At 33.9% G+C, this 20,640-nt stretch overlaps 1 protein-coding gene across 1 annotated transcript; it reads right to left on the bottom strand.

Annotated features, from left to right (window-relative positions):
- Positions 1-8,592: 8,592 nt before the first annotated feature.
- LOC149537526 (protein NODULATION SIGNALING PATHWAY 2-like) lies at positions 8,593-10,245 on the bottom strand. The gene has a single exon (XM_089802346.1). It carries the CDS (start codon positions 10,243-10,245, stop codon positions 8,593-8,595), a length of 1,653 nt encoding a protein of 550 aa, XP_089658472.1.
- Positions 10,246-20,640: the final 10,395 nt, after the last annotated feature.

Here is a 20,640-nt window from a genome sequence, read left to right as displayed (position 1 = left end):
CTCTTGTCAGAAATAGGCAAGACCAAGTCTCAGCAAGGAATAGTAAGTTCTCCTACTATTACTACTATTTCTCCATTGGGAAATGTTGTTTCAGCTGTTGCAAGTGCAATGAAATTTGAGGTTAATCCTCAACCAATCACTAGAGATTTGAGCAAAGGAAAGAAGATAATTCCATCTACTACTAAAAAAGAAAAGGGTAAAGAGGTAGAAGCCTCTAATAATGAAATTGATCTAGAGGAAGACATTGTTATACTAGATTATGATCTCTCCAATTTAACTCTTGTTCAAATGGATACCCTTGGTGAATTATGGAAGAAAAGGGTCAAACAACAGAAGCTTAGAGAAGAAAGGAAGAAGAAAAATCAAGTGCTTGATGACATTAAAGGCATATTTGTTGATGCATTTAGTATAGAGGTTGATGAAAAGTAACCTATTTTGGATGAACTTGTTGATATTGTTCACAAGTTTAATGAAGAATTGAGTGGACAGGACAAACTTCTACAGAGGGTAGAGAGGAAGTTTGAAGAAAAAGCTTTGGAAAAAGTGGAACAAAAGATTGGAATTGTCCACCATTCTTTCTCCTTCTAAATTTTTTGTAAATAATGTTGTTTCTTTATTTGTTAAATTGAGTGATACATCAAATTTCACCAAGAAAATAATAGATAAGTTGTCACAGATAGATACTAGTTTCAAGGAAAGTGTACATCAGTTGTCACTTGACCCTAGCACTAGTTCTACACATTTTGTGAAAATTAGGTATCTAATAGACTTACAGGAAAAATTGTTGAGGGAAGAAGCAAAGATAATGACTACACTAGTAGATATATAGAATATGATAATTCCCAACATGGATGTAATGCAAAAACATATTATGCATGCCAAAACATTAATCCATGACAATAATTTTCAATTGTTGATCACATGATAGAATTATAAGCAAAAGTGTAGATAGTTGTGCATGCTTTCAAAATTTTACAAGAAAATTGGGACAAAACCATGTCCATAATTTTGAAGGTACATAGTGATTTCCTTTCAGATTTTGGTATTACCTTGTAAATATGCATTTTTGACATTTGTGTCAAAATCAATGGGTAAATAGTTAGTATCATACTATTCAGTGCATATGTATATATGGAAGGGAATCCAAAGGGAAATACAAAAAGGGAGGAATGCAATTATGTACAACAAACCTACAAAAACAATTTTGAAAATTAAAAAATAGAGGCAGTGTTTATTGAGTTGTCAGTATAGTAGTCAAAACTGAGTTAAGGACCCAAGAATATTGATAAGGCGAGTTTTGACTTATATTTTGAGCATTCAAAATTCTGGTATGATAGGTTTTTTTGTCACTAATGCCAAAGGGGTGGATTTTTGACCTAATGGTCATATAATTTTTCAGCAAGTGACTAAAAACTTAATCAATTTGATTGGTTACATTGCTATCAAGCTTTACAGTTGCTACCAAGCCTCATATTCAAAAAGTAGTACATGTTGAGCTTCAAAGAGTTTACCAAGCTCATCAGTGAAAACCATGCAGGAAGTAGTGTTAACTGAGCTTATCACTGTCTACCGAGATGGTAGTGTTATCAAAGCAAAATGAAGGTTGTTTTGACAAAGCTAAAGTGTCAACTGAGTTGTTCAGTATCTACCGAGTTCTTCAATATTCGTTGAGTCACCCAATGCTAACCGAGTTCATGCCTACTCTTGAATGATCAATGTGGACCAAGAATCTATGTCAAATGAATGTTATAGCTTGCTAATTTGATAGTGCTACTGAGTGTTAGAATATCACCTGAGGTGTCTTCATAACCCAAGTTACAATAATAAGCCAATTTAGTGAAGAGTGTTTGAATTTGATGTTGTAGTCAATTTGAGAAGGTAATTAATTGGATTCATATATATGTAATACATCTTATCATATCCAAATGAGTACAAGTAAGAAGTAGAATGAATGCAAATTAGAAGACAAAGGATATAAACAATATAAGGGAAAATAGAGTTTCATATATCACAACAAGGTGATCATTTTACATCAAAGGAATCTTATACAAAAAATCAAGCTACAAATCAAAGATCAACTACAAGTTCATCCTAACAGGTGCATCAATCAAATCCTCTAACAAGGTCGACTTAATAGTCTTATGCTAAATCTTGTAACTGAGTGCATACTTCATTGCATTGTATAAATCCTTTCAAAAGGTGGACCTGACAATCCTTATTGCTCCTAATAGGGCATATCACAAGAAGTGATCATTGTAAGCCTTAACAGGCCAACTTTATACTGCAATCATAAAGCTTGTGGGTATCATCCCTATTGGAATTGATGAAATCCAACTCCAAAGATTCCCAAGATCACCTGCATGCAATAACCTATCAAAGGGAAGCCAAGGAAGGAAGAGCATGGAGCAAGAGAAAAACCCTAAATGGACATGAGAGAGAAAAAGATATTGCAATACAAGAAAATATGTATTTAAAATATGAAAGAATGAGATGTGTTTACAATGAGAGAGAGACTAAATATAAAGGCCTCATCGAAGCTTGTAGAATAAGCTGGAAGGTGGTAGAAGATAAGGTTGACACTTAAGCACACTTCCACAAAAAGGTAGAACATGCTAGAAGGGAACAAACTCTCGTGTTGTCAACAACTCATCACTACATGCATTAAATACTAAATATTAAATAAATGCATTAACCTAAGTAAGCTTAAGTAAATAGAATAAATAATAATTAATTAATTAATTATTTACTCTAACACCCCCCCTTAAGTGCAACTTAGGGGAATGCCTTAGGCTCACAAAACTAAGATGAAAATGCAGAATGGGTCCTGGCAGTGAGGCCATGTTAGCTACCCATGTAGAATGCAAAGAGATGCAACCTTTGTAAATAGGGAAAGAGAGAAAACCACATGGGAAAAACCATCCCCCAAAAAGAGGTAAGAACCTAGTGAAGAACTAAAGAAGCCTCCAACTAGGGGAATGTCCCCTAAAACAGGAACAAGGAGTGATCATGAAGAGCATCACTGAAGCATGAAGAAGCCGCAAAACTCTGCCATCAAGAAGAAACTACAAACTGCTGATCTAAATTACCACCAAGGAAGAAGATGGCATGAACCAAGCATGTCTATATGGTAGATGATCCATCTCACCGAAATGCATAGCTAGCCAGCCACTACAATCACCTTGTAAATAGGATCAACCACTAAATACATAGTTCACACTATCAAACCATCAAACCATGGATGCATTAGAACAACAGCATAACCCCCTCCCTTAATGCAGATAGGGTGAGATGACAGACAACTGAGAAGGTGGGCCAAGAATCTCTTGCAGACAAACCAAGAACGACGAGAGAGGAAGAGGTACAAACACCTATAAAGACATGGTCACAACAACGCTACATGGGGCTATTGTTGTAGAAGGGACACTCACTTGACAAAGGGAGAAGGCCTAAAACAACAAACAATTATCCCCCCATGGTGCTTTCTAAAAATAATACAAGTACAACTAACTCAAAAATAGCATTCATGAACTCGAATGTAAAAGTGACACTTTGTCTCAGTGCATATACAAAAGTGCTTACAAATGATGTCTACAATGATCAAAATAAGGAAAAAGCTGACAAAAAGGAAAGTACAGCCTAAAACAAAAGAAACCATGCCAGGAAAATGATCCTCAGACCTAAAACACCCAAGATATCCACCATAGAGTAAAAATGCCAAAAACATGATCGAAAGAGCATGGGCCAAAATCTAAGGAAAAGGACTACATTTTTGAAAAGATGACAAAACCAGCTTTCTAAAAGTATAAGTTTTCAAAAAACTGACATGGGATGCAAAAGATATGCATGCTGGAGTTAAAAATAGAACTTCAAAATTCAACTAAAAAAAGTGCAAAAAAACTACATCAAAACCTAAAAATACTTAACCGATGTCTCTGTCTCGAAACCAGCTTTTCAGGGCTTCTTTCAGATCGGAAAAATACGTCTCTATGCTCAAGTTATGGCCAAAAAACCAAAGGTAGGTCCAAAATGACCTTGGAGAGCTACAAGAAGGAATATGATGCAGTGCTAATATCATGATGATGTCAAAATTTCATGAGTTTAAAATTGACGGCTTGAAGGCCATTAGCGCAAAAAAAGCTACCATGTGGCAGCCACGTGGAAAAGCAGATGATGTGGCAAGGTCGACATGGAAAAGTGCCATGTGGCAGCCCTGCCACATGTTAGGCATTGGCTGACTACAAAATCCCACGCAGTTGACTGTGACACACGTAAGCTACTAAGTCTACAACTGACTGTATTACACATTGGCGCTAACTGTGCATACAAACAGGTGCACGTGAGCAGACATATTCGGAGCAGAGGACAAGCAGAGATCACCGACAACAGAGGAGAAAACATTGGTGGAGCCACTGGTGTAGGCAGCGTTGGGGTGGTCCACCGATGGCAGTCGGGTCGGGCTGCTTTACAGCGGCTCAGCTAGCTATGATGGCCAGCAAGTGGGACGTGGTGGCCGCTCGGCAACATGTTGGCAGTGCCTAAAAAATTATTAAAAAAAAAAAAATTCAACCCTTTGTCCATACAATCCGTACAGAACCCCTGCAAGTAAAAAAATTTTGCCTCCTAGAGCATTGTCTCTAAAATCAACAAATTTTATATGAATCCTAACTAAAAAATGCCTTTTGAGTCCAATGGCAGCGTCCATTTGGGCCCAATGTGCTCCAAAAATTTTCTCTACCATTGATTTGAAGAAAAATGCACAAACAAACTAGGGTTTGTGACTTTAAATCACAGCTTCAAAAATCCTTCAATGAAGCAGTGGTAGGGAGGCTTTGATACCATGTTGGAGTTGATGAAATCTAACTCTGAAGATGCCCAAGATCACCTGCATGCAATAACTTGTCAAAGGGAAGCCAAAGAAGGAAGAGCGCGAAGCAAGGGAAAAACCCTAAATAGACACGAGAGAGAAAAAGATATTGCAACACAAGAAAATGTGTATTTACAATATGCAAGAATGAGATGTGTTTACAATGAGAGAGAGACCAAATATAAAGGCCTCGTGGAATCTTGTAGAACAAGTTGGAAGGTGGTAGAAGATAAGGTTGACAACTAAGCACAATTCCACAAAAAGGTGGAAAATCCTAGAAGGGAACAAACTCCTGTGTTGTCAACAACTCATCACTACATGCATTAAATACTAAATATTAAATAAATGCATTAACCTAAGTAAGCTTAAGTAAATAGAATAAATAATTAATAATTAAATAATTATTTACTCTAACAATCCCCACCTCAGTTTTACTTTCTATTGGAAAGGTTTCTAGGTTACCAAATATTGTGTCAAGTTTTATGAATGTTTTATTGCTTTCAATGTTTCATGCATGCAATTAGATTATAATATATTATGAAGGATGAATTGGTGAATAGAAGTTAAAGTTTTATTGGTTCTTGATTCACCCACCCCCTGCCCCTCTCAGTCACCTGGGCCCACATGCATTTCCAACAATCTTAGTTAGAATATATGTAAATGTGATGGTTAGTACTATTATGCCTTTATTTATAACCTTCTATCCTAAGTTCTCTCATAGAAGATTATTTTTGAATATAAGTATGAAACAAAATGCTAATAGATATTTGATAATTATGGAAACTTGATTAATGTTTATATATTTTATAGAAATAGGAACTATCAAGAAAAACTTCTAATGGGGAAAAAAAACCTAGTGGGGAAGAAATTCATAACACCAACCCCTTCTACCTAAGGTAGTAAAGGATTCCTTTATATTGAGCAAAAATAAGATCTTAAATAGTTTAATGACTACTTCCTCTACTATCTTTCCCATTTTGAAGTATGACTTTATAAAAAGTTTAAAGGCTACTGGGGCTATTTAGAACAATACAATGGATAATATTGTGAACCATGTTAAGAATGAGAAAAAGTATAATAAAGAGACATAAAATATGGAGAGTTGGTTTTTGGAAGGTAAGACGACTTTGGCCACCAAAAATTGACAAAAAGCAACCAACAAGCTAATTATAGATCTCAATATCTCTAATGTGAGTGATGGAAAGTAAACTATTGTCTATTCCCAAGGATTCTTTTCTCCTCTATACTAAATAATTATTTAGGAAAAATAGGTACATGGGAATCATGTATTTTAGATTTTTCCTTGAATAGTAAAGAGAATAATGATCCTTTAGTAACTCTAAGATATGATAGAAAGACACTTGAATATGTTAGAATACAACACTATACAAGTGAAATGGTTGGGGGTTTAAATCAATTGTATAAAATATCAAAATTAAACTAATTAAACTCGAAAAGCTATATTTTATTGAAAAGAATGGTAAAACATAATCACATCCTTATACAAGTAAGTACTCTAATCAATTAGCTTTCAATAGCTATTGTAATCCTCATAAGTTATCAACACTCTTTATATGATGTGTTCTCAAAATAAACATATGTAGCCTTTAATAGGGAAACCCAAGTTACATGCATTATAAGGACTAGTGGGTATATTACTCCTATTGTGGTTTCCATGCTCTCATTGAGGGTTTATACATACAAAATATATGTGTCATAAATGTATGATTTTGTGTCCAAGTCTACTTGCTTTTATAGTGTTCCATTTGTTATTTTGTTGCTTCTTAGAAAGCATAAGTAGTAAATTTTATTCAATTGGAAGCAAGATTAACTAGTAAGAAAGTTCACATAGATGGTTGGGACCAATAATTGGTATCAAAGCTCAAATCCTAACAATAGTGCAAGCCTAATGTCTTGGGGGAAGATCTAATGGAGGTCTTTAGACTTCATAAACAACTTAATGAAGCATTTGATACTATTGAAGGTTTGAAGGATAGGCTGAGGAAGTCCTTGACCAAAAAGAAGAAGCTATTGAAGAAGCCTAGTGAAAGCCAAGAATTAATTAAACAAGTAGAATATCATAGTAGATCTAAGGATTCTCATAGATCTATAATTGATCTAATGGCTAATGATAAAAAGTTAAAGGAAATCATTACATATACAAGGAAAGAGAAGAAAGAGATAGCAAAAGAAGTGACCTATCAAGCTTGACCTAAAAATCATTTTGTAAATCCTTTAATCGAGGTGACATAATAATGGAATGATCGAAAGTCCTCTAACCAAGCCACTCCTAATAGGGTGATTAAATCCTTTAACAGGTTCACACCTAACAATGTGTTTTGTAACCTTTAACAGGGTTGGCTCTTAGTCGAGCTCACTTCAGAAGAATGGAAAGTGGTAGCATGTTACTTGGTGTTTTTGCCCAAATTGGGTTTCTACGTTAAATCCAAATGCCATATATGTGTGAGTGTTATATGTGATGCATGCTATTTACTGCTAGTCAGCATTTAATGAACAAAGATTTAAGTAAAGCACAAAATGTTAAGCTGCTCATGAGTTGCTATATGGACCGAGTGGTTTTATGAGATTGTCTAAATTATTTGAAGTTAGTGAAAGTTGAAGTGGTACATCTTGACCTGAGCATGGCTGATTCACCCCTCCAGTCATTCTAAACATTATAACATTTGTGCCCTTATTTATGCACAAATAACCAAATATAAACATTTAGTACTAATACCATATTTTCTTATAATAGATAGCACTGCATAAACACATTTTGCGAATATCAAAGATGAAATTTTACATGAGATAATTTATAAGGAATTGACTATCGCCAAACAACTAGAACAAAAGGTTCTTGCTTAGATTTATCCTATTAGAACAATTTTTCACTAGTCTTAGAGCTATAATGTAATATTATATTACTAATTTTACTTAATAAATCATGAAAAGTCCACATCATTTTAATTATTATTAAATCTTAAAAAGATATATAGTTATGTACATTATAATTCCTTTAATATTTTTTAAGAAGACGCTAATAGTCATACTAGGTAGTGCTTTGATGTTAATGTATTAAAATCTTTCAAAATTGTTTAGGAGAAAAATAGAGTTCTTTTAATATTTAATATATATAATAGGAATGAGAAATTAGTAGAGAGAAATATTTTTAAGAATATTGTAAAACAAATACAAATCATCATCATTAGTCTTTAAAAAACATTAACATGTTAAATGTCATTGTAAATAGTTTTTGAACTTTCACAAGTCATCTAACAATAAACTTTAGATTGATGAACACGAAAGAAAAACAATAAACCCATCACAAGCCTTAAGCATTTCAGACTATCAATTATAAGATATTTTATAGATCAATTTAATTTTCCACATCACATGAGTCACTTTCCACTCAAGTTTTCCTATTGTCATTTAAAACAGACATTTAGATTCCAATATATACTCCCTTCACCTCAACATTAAACATATTTATTATTTAAATAAAAAATAATAGTACAGTCAATCCTCGTGAACAAAATTCTAGGTCCCGTATGTTATTCTATATACCTTTTAAGGAAGACGAGGCAAACAAATCTTCCTCGACCCTTTTGTTTTGTATTTTTATATTACATATATATTTAAATTTAAAACACTGGACACATCTACAGTAAGATACTACTACGCCAAGTTGTATTCTGCACAATATAGAGGAGAATGCAACCTTAAAATGTTTATTGCCAAAAATAAACATTCGGAATAATGTCGATGTTGGAGTAGTTAATTGGTTTCCAAACGGAGAGGCGAGACAAAACAGTCGAATGCCATTGGAGAAGCAGCTGCTGAGAATCCACATATTTCACTTTGTACTGCATTGGAAACCCTAAATGGACAAGCATCTGATTTGCATACATCACGTTCTTCTTGCTAATTTCTCCCTTAGCAAAGCCGCATTTGGGCGGGATATCGAGAACTTTAATGGTTGGCCCTAATTGCCCAGTATAATACAATGGCCTGCATACCATTGGAGCCAAAAACAGAAACTCCACCTTTGCTCGAGCAAGTGAATATGGTTCAGGTAATCCTGCTTCAGAACAATCAAAGACTGCACAAAGAGTTCGCAGGCATTCACCAAAACTGTCCAAAAAGTTATTGTTCTGATGAAGCTCATCAGAAGGTCCTGTTCCAACGGTCAGGATAACCGGATCGAGCCGCCGTGCTCCCTCAATGAAATTTGACAACTGGATTCTGCTTATCTCGTACATATGTGGCAATTCCCACATACAATTCACAGCTACAATTTCATCTTTGCTCTTCTCCATATTCTCCACAGCTGTTTCCTCGAACGAAAATGGAATCCCCAGAGAGGCCGCATACTCGGACAGCATTCTGCCAGTGTGTGCGCTTGTACACATTAAGGGCTCCGAGTTGTTCTCATCATCGCCGCAATCCCATTTGTGGGCAGTGATCTTCAGATGCTCAATCTCGTAGGCATTATCACTCTTCAAGACTTCCATCAATGGTGGCCACTGCATCCCTTCCATTATGTTGAAGTCTATGATGTGGATTCTCCTCCTTTCACCTTTGATTGCTTCCAGAATGCTCTGGTTAGCCGTGAAATGTGGTATTCTGATTAATGGGAATGCTTGGTTGAGTAGACTCAAAGTACCCACATCCCTCAATTGCCGTGGCCTCAACTTAATTTCCATGGAATGTTCTCCTAAACTGAGCTGATGTCGGCGGTGAAGTGCGCGAGACAAATAGAAAGCAACTCTCTCCATGGTGGAGCCTGTCACGCACACCATTTCTCTCAATCTGCAGAGTAGAATGTGGGAAAGATCATGCGAGCCATCTGAAATGGCTTCAGCGCATGTCGTTAGAAGACAAATAAGTAGCACTCCCTTGTTATCTGACGAACCTGCATTGCTACAAGGAATCAAGCTTCTAGTTACCCCATTGAATGTGCCGCTTGGTGTACTATGATTTTCTACACCACAGACTTTCTCAGCTGCAATGCTCATAACATCATTATCGTAGCCACAGCTCCCTTGAGTGCTTCTAAATATCTCCTCGCTCATTAGTTTCTCCATCAAATCCTCTTGCACTGAAGAGAAATCAAGTGCTAAAGGACCATTGCCTTGAATTGCGTTCAATTCAGATTGCTTCCTCTGACTGGCATTTGGAAGTTCTTGCTGGCTGATGAAGTTCCCATCCACCCCAAGAAATTGTGGTGTCAATGATCCATTCTCTTGAACGAATGGATCTCTCCAAAAAGACCATTCGCTCAGACTTGAATCAAAATCTAACATTCTTTCATCGAATCTATAGTTCAATAATGAAACGCCATTACAGCGATCCATAACTTCATTACCATAGTAAGTATCCATCAGAAAAAAATGAAGGAAGATGTGAAGAGAAAAAAGATGAAATCAGCTTCAGTGCAGAGTGTAGTGTGGTACTATATGAAATGAAGGAAGATGCGAAGGGATCCCTCCACTGCACAGTGTGCAATCTAATGTGGCGGCCTTTGGAAAACATCTAGTCCTTATATATATCCAAACGATGATTAATTCCTCCGAGGTTCTCATATTCCCTCTGCGTGTAGACAAAGTTAACGAATTTCTTTTCACCTTTTTAAGGATTAGACAGAATCTGTATGGCTACGTTGTCTCAGTCTTATACAGTAGTTATTTATTTAATAGATGGACCACATTCCAGATTCCTGTCCAAGAATATTGTCAAATGCACGTCATTGGCATGGATACAAACTCTGTCGAGAAGCATGTCTAGATTTAAAGAAATATGGACCCATTAAAGCCTTTTATGAAAAATTCCTGTATTTAGCTTGCTACGAAGCACCAAGAAATTGGACGTGAACAAGTTATTAAAAAACTTACGAAATTCTATAAAATATTAAGAGTTAAATGCTGAAAATTCGATAGATTAACCTATGAAATCTTATGTATTATTAAAACTTAAATTGTACAATAGTAGTTAGAGAAATTAGACTGTATCGCATTCTAGTCAAATAAAACAAATAACAAGAATAAAGATCAGTAGGTTTGAATTTTATTTAAGAATTTAAAACAATTCATTATTATTTTAATTTCTTAAAAATATTAACAATTGTTTTTATTAATTTTAATTTTAATTATAATATAAAAATTGGCTTTTTATAATAATTATTAAAATAAATATAAGAATTTATAAATATAATATAAACAAATTTATAAAAAAAAAATTATCACTAATAACTATTTAACACATTTTTTTACAATAAAATTATTCTTAGATTAATGTGATTTATTTATTATTAATACGTATTATAAATATAATACCAATGATTATTATCAATTATTTATAGATTGTATGGTGGTTGTAATATTTTTTATTTTATTTTCTAATTTATATAAAAATTTAAAAAACAATTCAACCTTAATTTGACTTACTCAACAATAGTTGGAAAGTTTTACAAAATTACTTGAACAATTACATATATTTGTAATATAAAATTTCTCACTTCTACACTTACCCCATGTCTCCATGTAGCTACTTAAAAGCAAATTCTGCTTAATTTTAAGTGGGAGTGTTCGAATCCAGATATTTAAATGATAGGAAGGAAAAACTGGGATATTCTCCTATTTTTGTTGAGCATCTACTCCTTAGAATAGAAAAATAAGGTAGACAAAAGGAGGGTTCAGAAAAAATGGCACAAAAGCACACATGGCACCACAAATTGATTTCCCTCTTATTTTCCTCATTTCTTCTCTACAATTTTTAGATTTAAAGTTTATTAATAATTTAATTCAAACATTCTATGTATGATGGATGCTAAAATAATAAACAACAAAACATAATGATGATGGGGCCATTAGCTCCACAATTTCCTCCTCAAAAGTTTGAGTAGCATCTACTAGACAAAATAAGCTTAGCAACTACATGGGGACTTGCTCTTAATCAAATTTTTTGTGAAAGTGCACAATAGAGTTTAATTAGTGTAAGTGTATCACAAGAGAGATTTGATAAATAATAAGACTTAGCTACAAACATAAATCATACAAGAATAGCATTATTATTATAGATAATGTTTCAATATTATAACTATAATAGCTCAATTATATATTGTTTAAATCATTAACCTTGTAATAACCAAATAACTTAACTACTAAGTGATTATTTGATACCTATAAACAAATGTTATGATTAATTAAAGAATTAAAGGGCCCAAAACCATTATGGAAAAAATAACATCACTGTCTAAAGATAGAAAGATAAGGTCACAAGAAGTGACACCTATAGTATAGACCCATAACTAGCAACATCTATCCAGTAGACAAAAACCAATAAAAACCAAAACTAACTAACTAGGATGGGACACAAAAATAAAATCTCATCGAATGCCATGAAGGCCAAAAGGACAACCCAAACACAAACATCCAACAATCAGGAACCAATAGAACCATCAAGCAATAAACCACACACACTAAACAATTAGGCAACACCCACCCAAAACTAGCAACATTAGAAACCAAACACCAAGGACCCCACACCTGTTGATCTCAGAATGGTTTTGACTAGTGAGTGTCTATACACTTAAATCATTTACTTAATTCATGCCGAACAAGTAATATATGTCAAACAAAATATACAAGTTAGAGCATGGCGAGTAAACAATGAGTGCCAAGTTGCTCATGTGTTGAGCAGATAATATGTGTCGAGTGGTTCAGTAGCCAAGCAAGTAGTGCATGCCGAGTCATTTAGATATGGAGTGACAGTATTGAAGTTAGTATGTGCCAAGCACAAGGGAATTCAATTGCCAAGTAACACAATTTTTGTCATAGTTGTTTGTATTGGCACAAACTACTATGTAAATAATTTTTTAGCTGACTTAAAGATTGAATTATGATATTTTGGTGATAAGGAAAAATCTTAAGTTGGAATCCCTATGCATTACATGCACCTAATCAACTAAAGGGAAGGTTTAAGTAGCAATATGGATGAATCATAGTTGTTGATTCATACCTAACCCTAAGTCACCTAGGTCTTCTTAAGGAAGACATAACCTAAGCTTTCTATGAGTTTGAAAGGGAATGAATGAATGATCAAGGATAGTTTTGCATGCACAAACCAAGAAATTCATGGTAACCAAGGTATCATGATCTAAATTGTATTACAAAATCAGTTAAAGGAGAACAAAGTGTAGGGCCCATTTGCCGTTGCACCAAAAGCCATGACTGTCAGTGAACATGGAACACCACATAATTAACCACCTGTGGGCAGGGGAGCGCGTCGCATCACCCAACAATCTCCCCCTCGACGCGCATACCAGGTGCTTACGCGGGTCGGGAAGGCACCGAGGAGATTTGAACCCGTGACTAAGCCAAAACCAGGCTCTGATACCAATTGTAGGGTCCATTTGCCGTTGCACCAAAAGCCATGACTGTCAGTGAACATGGAACACCACATAATTAACCACCTGTGGGCAGGGGAGCATGTCGCATCACCCAACACAAAGGAAGGAAATAGTGAACAACAGAGAGACATATGATCAAGAAGGATCAAGTCTACATCAGTTTTGAGGTTATCTAACTTCAAGCATAAAAGTGCTAATCACAAGATCAATGCTGAGACATCCTAATAGGTGAATCAGTTAAATCTCTTAATAGGGTAGTCCTAATAGGCTATATTAAAATCCTTTAACAAGGTGCTTGCTTAAATGTGATTTGAAGTCCTTTAACAAGGCACACTTCTAATAGGGTGTTGAAATCCTTTAATAGAGCAAGACCTAAGGTCTTTGTAAGCCTTTAACAAAGGAGACCTTTCACAGGGTAGATCATGTTTCATGGTCAAACATTGTAACCTTCATTGGATACACTTTATTACTATAGTAGTGAAGATTTGTGGGTGTCATCCCCACCCCTATTTTACCTTCTCATTGGAGAGTTTTTGGATACTCATATCTTGTGTCATATATGTGCAAATACTTACTTACATGCTTTAGATGTATATGCTTTAAATGATATTTTAGTTTACTTGTTGTGGATGTGTGGTGAATATTTTATGGGTCAAATTTTAAAGCATTGATTCATCAACCACCCCCCCCCCCCCCCAAAAGAAGTTTACCTTATCTTTTGTAATTCTAATAACACCCACCCACTAAAGGAAAAAGCGAAAGGCCAACCAACTACCTCTGTAGCTTCTTGAGCTTGTCTAGGAAATAGAACTTGGAAAACATGTAGACATAGTCTTGCTCCTCCCTTTAGTGGCTACTAAATTACTCTCCACTTTACTCAAGGTCTTCTCCTTGCACTTCCTCTTCACTATCCTTTCTTCAATATGAAGATTTATGCCACCAATGTTGACCTCCATCTTTTCGTGAACTGAATTATTGTAGGCTATAAGATTGTTAATTGGCTCCTCAAGTTTGTCTTGAACTTTCTTGATAGAAATAAGATCCTTCAACATATCATCCTTCTCTTCCTACAAGTAAAACCTATTTTAAAGATCCACCACCTACTCCTCAAGATGCTCCCAATTGTATAGTTTATCTCCAAGCTCTCGACCCACTTCTCACCACACTTCATTTGTATGAATCGAAGTCCAATCCAAAAACTTCAACTATGCCTCAACTCTAGCTTCCATCCCAGTAATTTTTCTAAGAGTAATATGGATCTAGAAGAGAAGCCATCTTTCCAGAAGTTTCAACCTATTGTACCATAAACCCATCTCACTTGAGTGGAGAGTAAGTGTTTCTAAATCTATAGAGCCACTCTCATTTTTAGGAATAGGGTTGAGAGAGTGTTTACAAAACACCTGAGAATCACCAAGGAAACTTAGATCAATCATCAGGGAGGTAGAGTACATTATGGAGTCTAGGGAGAGGGGGTGAAATATTGGGAAGAATTTTATGAGGTCCATTTATTCTCCATGGTTGAGGGAGATCCCTTTTCAAAATCCTCATAGACCTCCACAATTTCTTTTTGAGTGTCAAGGAGGTCATCTTTCTTATTTTTTCTTTAAGCGGGGTAAGAATCTGAACAACCAACTCAAAGGAAGTCTTGGGGGTACTATGGGTACAAGCTTGCATCAACAAAGAAAAAATAGTTGGGAAAACCTAATTGCTAAGCTCAACCACAAGGTGAGGGAAATTTTAAGGGATCAAATCCCAATGATAATCATATAGTTTATATAGGATTCCTTGGTGTAGGAATGGATCCTTGGTATTACATTTTTATAAATAAATAGAAGAGAATTCCTTGGAGTGTAGGAATGAATCCCTCAGTCTTACATTTTTCTACAAAAATACAAAGTAAAGAAAAAATACAAAAAGGAAAAAAAAAAATGGCACATTCCACTAAAAATGATTGAGCATGAGAAATAGGTGAGAATGGAACTATTTGTACCTTATTGATGAACTAGATGAGAACTTTCACTATGTTTTGCCAAACCCTTTTGGCTTCTGCTTTATCAAACCTAGAGTGAAGCCTAGCAATCTTCTATTCTAGGTCCAAAAACCACTCTCGAGCCTCTTAGAAAGTAAATGCCATCAAGATAACTGCGGGGGTGGGGTGGGTGAATCAATTATCAAATCAATATAAATTTTATCAACCTTATTAAACCTTAAACATGGGAACAATATAATCAACAACCACAAGAAGATACACATACACAATAACACAAGATATCTTAACAAGTGAAATGTTTGATCAGAGTGAAAACCTTGGTGGGGTTGGTACCCACAAAATGATGTACTAATATATAAGTTCCTTTTAATTATAATTTTTCACATGTGTGACCTCAAACCTTGTAAACTCTCTAAATTCATCATCAGGCTATATACTAGCACTATCTAATTTTACTCATAGTTCTATCCCTTTAAGGAGATACAATCTAAAAACCATAAACCATTTCTCAAGTACTTTGCTTACACACTGTCTTCTATAAATCGCAAATAAATTTCACATGACTTCAACTTTCTACATGCACACTTGTCCACATCATCAAGACATATTGAAGTACATATCCTCAACTGTAGTTGACCTTATCATTAATACACAGCCCATACAACCACGTTCTCTATCTCCTACTCTTATGGTGTTTTCATAAACAATACTATGTTGACATCAATGACAAACACAATCATGAATACAACATGTCAATCTCCCAAATATTCCAAGAATGCTTAGGATACTTCCCCAAGGAAATACCATCAACATTCATGCTAACAATCCCCCCTTTGTCATTGATGGCAATATAGATGAAATTTTGTTATAATTCCATGAAAACCAAATCCAACTCTATTGTCATTTTTTCTTTCATCATTTTAAATCCTCTTTATCAATCAAGCCTAAAGCTCTCAAGAACAACTCTTCATTAGTGCTTTCTCATTATTATATGGATGGCATCAATTGTTCACACTTCTCCCCCATTTATATATCTCACTGTGCTCATTCAGTATTACACATCTTCGACATAATATTAGAAGATGTTTTTCATATACTGTCTCCACTATTTAAAATCAATGACAAATGCATCATTAGGTCAACTTGTAACTCAATGTCTTCAACCATCTCAAGTGTCCAAAGACACTATTTCATATGAGCTATGAAGAGTCCTTCATGACCCTACTCAACCACAGATACTCCCCCATGCAGGAAACATCAAAATTTTGTCCCAAAAAATAATAGTGCTATGTACCACTAGGCTAATGTAATCTCTCTGTCTTCTATTCTAAAATAGGCAGGGGCATAACCCCAAGCATACCTCACAAATACTCAAATGTTTCCTTAGTTAAAGGCTTTGTAAAAATATGTTCGATCTTCTCCTTGGTATTAACATACTCTAATCTGATCACTTTCTCTACAACTTTCTCTCTTTCAACATAATACTTTTTTGATATATGCTTAGTTTTAGAGTGTAACATATGATTCTTAGACATACTCATTGTACTTGTCTTATCATAATGTATGATAATAAGTTTTGAAAACTCTATCCCAATATCCTTCATCATTTTATTCATACACATGATCTAATTGCAATTGTTTGTTGTTGCTACATACTTTTCTTCTAATATACTCTATGAAATATAATCTTGTTTCTTCTTTAGCCAAAAACTAATATTCCTCTAAGGAAAAATACTCTTCTACTTGTACTTTTTATGTCATCCATACTACTTGTCCAATTTGCATCAATATATGCACATAGAGTAAACTCATTTGATCTATCATACCATAACCCAAAATCAGGTGTACCCTTCAAATGTATGAATATTCTTTTTATTGCTACATAGTTTGATTCCTTAGGGTTAGTTTGAAATATCGCTATACCAACTACATTTTCTATATTTGGTCTTGCATGAGTCAGATATTGCAAACCTGCATTCATGGATCTATATTTATTCTTTTCAACTGTAGGTTTCTCAACTTTTCTAGATAACTTATGACCAATTATCAGGTTTACCAATAGGCTTACAACTTTCCAATCCAAATATTTTCAACAAGTCTTTCAAGTACTTAGTCTATGATAGGAAAATACCATTAATGTAGGAAAATACCATTAATGTTTTGTATAATCTTTAAACCTAAGAAATATTTCATCTCAAACATCATGCTCATCTCAAATTCATTCTTCATTTTATTAGTATGTTTGTCACTTGCTTAATCATTAGCTCTTGGAAATATTATTTCATCCACAAATATCACAATAATCAACAATTCATTCTTATTTTCTTTAAAATACAAGTTACTATCTATAGTACCATTAACAAATCCCAAATTTTCCAAATACTCGTCCAACCTCACATATTAGGTTCTAAGTGTTTTTGTCAATCCATATTATATTTTCTTCAAATTGCATACCATGTCTCCTTTTGTTGTCAAACTAAATCCTTTAGGATGCTTAGTATAAACTTATTCTTCAATTTCTCCATTTAGAAATGTTCACTTCACAGCCATCTAATACCCTTTGATATTCTTATTTTCTATATAAACCAAGAATATCCTTACCACTTCACTCTTGGCAATAGTTACAAATGTCTCTTCATAATATATACTTTCTTGCTATTGATATCCTTTACATACCAATCTTTCTTTGTTTCTCACAACCTCACCTTGTTCATTCATCTTGATTCTAAAAACATTCTTATTTCCTATAAAAATCTTATCTTTAGATCTAGTGATCAGTTCCCATGTTTCATTCTTCACAATCTAATCTAATTCTTCCTTCATTTCTAAAATCCAATGCTCATCCTTGCATGTTTCATTTGTACTCTTTGGTTCAACTTGAGAAATCAAACATAATTACTCATGAACTTTGATTCTTCTCATAACTCCTCTATCTTTGCTTCCAATAATCTGATTAGAAGGATGATTCTTTGTCAAATTCTTGTTTGATGTAAGTGTTACTAACTCAATTCATACTTGTTCTCTAGGTTAAGATCTTGGTTCTTCTATTTGTTTCACAACTTGGATATTATTCTTCAAATCATTGTTATTCTCATAGAACAACTCAATATACTTATGATTATCCTCAGGATTAGAGCTTCTTCATCATAATTATAATCGTCAATAATAGTTACTAAAGTTGTATCTTCCATTACTTCCTCTTTCTCAACAAATCCAAGCTCATCATCTCCATCATCATTATCACTCATGAATCTTTCCACACTTGCTTTAAATTGTTCATCACCATTAAAAATAAAATCCTTTCTAGTCTTCCTTACTCTCTTAGGACATTTGGATAAAAAATGAACTAATTCTTTACATGTCCAAAAGGTGAAACTTTTCATAACTTTATCTTCTTCCTCTTTCCAATTATCATAGTATGTAAATGATTCTCCATAGATCTCCTTAAGCTGTTGATATTTTTCTCTAATACAAATTGTTAGAAAGTAAATCCCACCAAGATAACTAGGGGGGGGGGGGGTGATTTAGTTATTAGATCAATAGAACTTTTATTAACCTTACTAAAACTTAAACATGTGAACAATATAATCAACAACTATAAGAAGATAAATAGACAATAACACAAAATATGTTAACTAGGAAAATCCTTGATTAGAGGGAAACCCTGGTGAGGATGGTACCCAAAAAATGATGTACTAATATATTAGTTCCTTGTGAGAGGATGGACTTTGTTAGGAGCCAATGAAATATATTGAGTACATATTAGTGTTTTTTAGGAGTCTTTAAATCCTTGTGAGGAGATTCTAACCCTATTAGGAGTTGTTCTGGACTTATTAGGAGTTATAGAAGGTAGATGGACCCACTTTCAAAATAGCTTTAGAGGTAGGATCACCAAACTCACTATCCAACTGGCCTCTGTATTATTTCTTTTAGATTCTAGACTCCTCAAGAGCTCCAACTATTAAAATCACACTTGTATAAACATCAATAACTAATATACATCAAAATTGAATTAAAAACTGACATACAATAAATATTCCCTCATTACTAATATATAGTCATTGTGTTAACACATGTGAGGGGTACAATGATGATCTAGAGCCACAAGGCTCTGCAACAACAATCAAGATAACAATAAAACCACATACATGACTATAACTATTTTTTTTAATATAAACCTTAATTCAAAAAATAAAATAGACAAATCTATTTCATGACTTAGTGAATGCTTCAAAACTCACTACAACTGCATCAACCCTATGATATAATGAGTCACAAATTCTAGAAGGAGTCTCTAGTATAAATATATTAAAAGGAAAAAACAAGAACATTATTTAGAAATCAATTTTCTTGTTTTTTATAATGCCACTAATGAATAAATAATACCTCTATGAAAGTGTCACAACATCCTTTACTATGTGGTGCCCATATGGAAGGTCCACCAGAAAACTAAAATACATTCACGATGAGAACTATGAGATAATCATTTAGATACTTATATACTACACACATCTAGTAATTATAATCCTTTATTAGTATATACCCATGGACTTGATGATGTCATGAAAAATGGGGTTGGAGGAACATTTCCATTTTCGTGAACATTTTGAGCATAATTTATTTTTTAATTATAATCATTTGACTAATATAGTCATTGATTCATTTACATTTTAAATGTTAATCAAAATTTTTTTTTTTAAATGCAAATAATTACCAATGTACTCATGTTTAATGTTTAGTGAGAAATACATTAGTCATGACTATATCATTTTATAACTTCCTATTAGCCCAAATGATGCTACTATCAACTAGGAAACTAATCTAGCAGAGTAGAGGACTAAGTAGAAGAAATAGTTAAATAGCTGCACTACCATCCTAGTGGGTTCAATAGTTGACCATTTGTAAGATTCTATATGTAGCATGCCCAACTAGAAATAGTTGAAAATGTTCATATATGGATGAAATTATGAGGAAAAATCAATTAAGAGAATGGATTTTGTTTTCAATCTAAAAGAAAATGGAACTCAGATAGCATACATTTTTATTTGACTTACCCAACCATACTTACCTTGACACCACCTACACACCTATACTTGTACCTATGCTTAAACATAGACTTACACTTACATAAGTTTTTATTTATAGAGTATCACCACTACTAGATATACATCTATATCCATATGAGGAAAATAAATAGAGTGTAACTTGAGTTATTAATAAGAGTTACCAATAAAAATCTATACTAGATTACTCACACTGATGTAGTGCAAGGTAGGAGAATCCCAAAAGGATATGTCCTAGCCCCTAGAAAATAGCCACATAATATAATATACACAATAAAAAATTGATTTAGATCCAATATAATGCCAATTATCATAA

The sequence above is a fragment of the Cupressus sempervirens genome, chromosome 9, assembly GCF_028749045.1.
Source record: "Cupressus sempervirens isolate cs-2001-9-10 chromosome 9, ASM2874904v1, whole genome shotgun sequence".
Taxonomy (NCBI): domain Eukaryota; kingdom Viridiplantae; phylum Streptophyta; class Pinopsida; order Cupressales; family Cupressaceae; genus Cupressus; species Cupressus sempervirens.
This window is presented reverse-complemented; position numbering and strand designations above follow the sequence as displayed.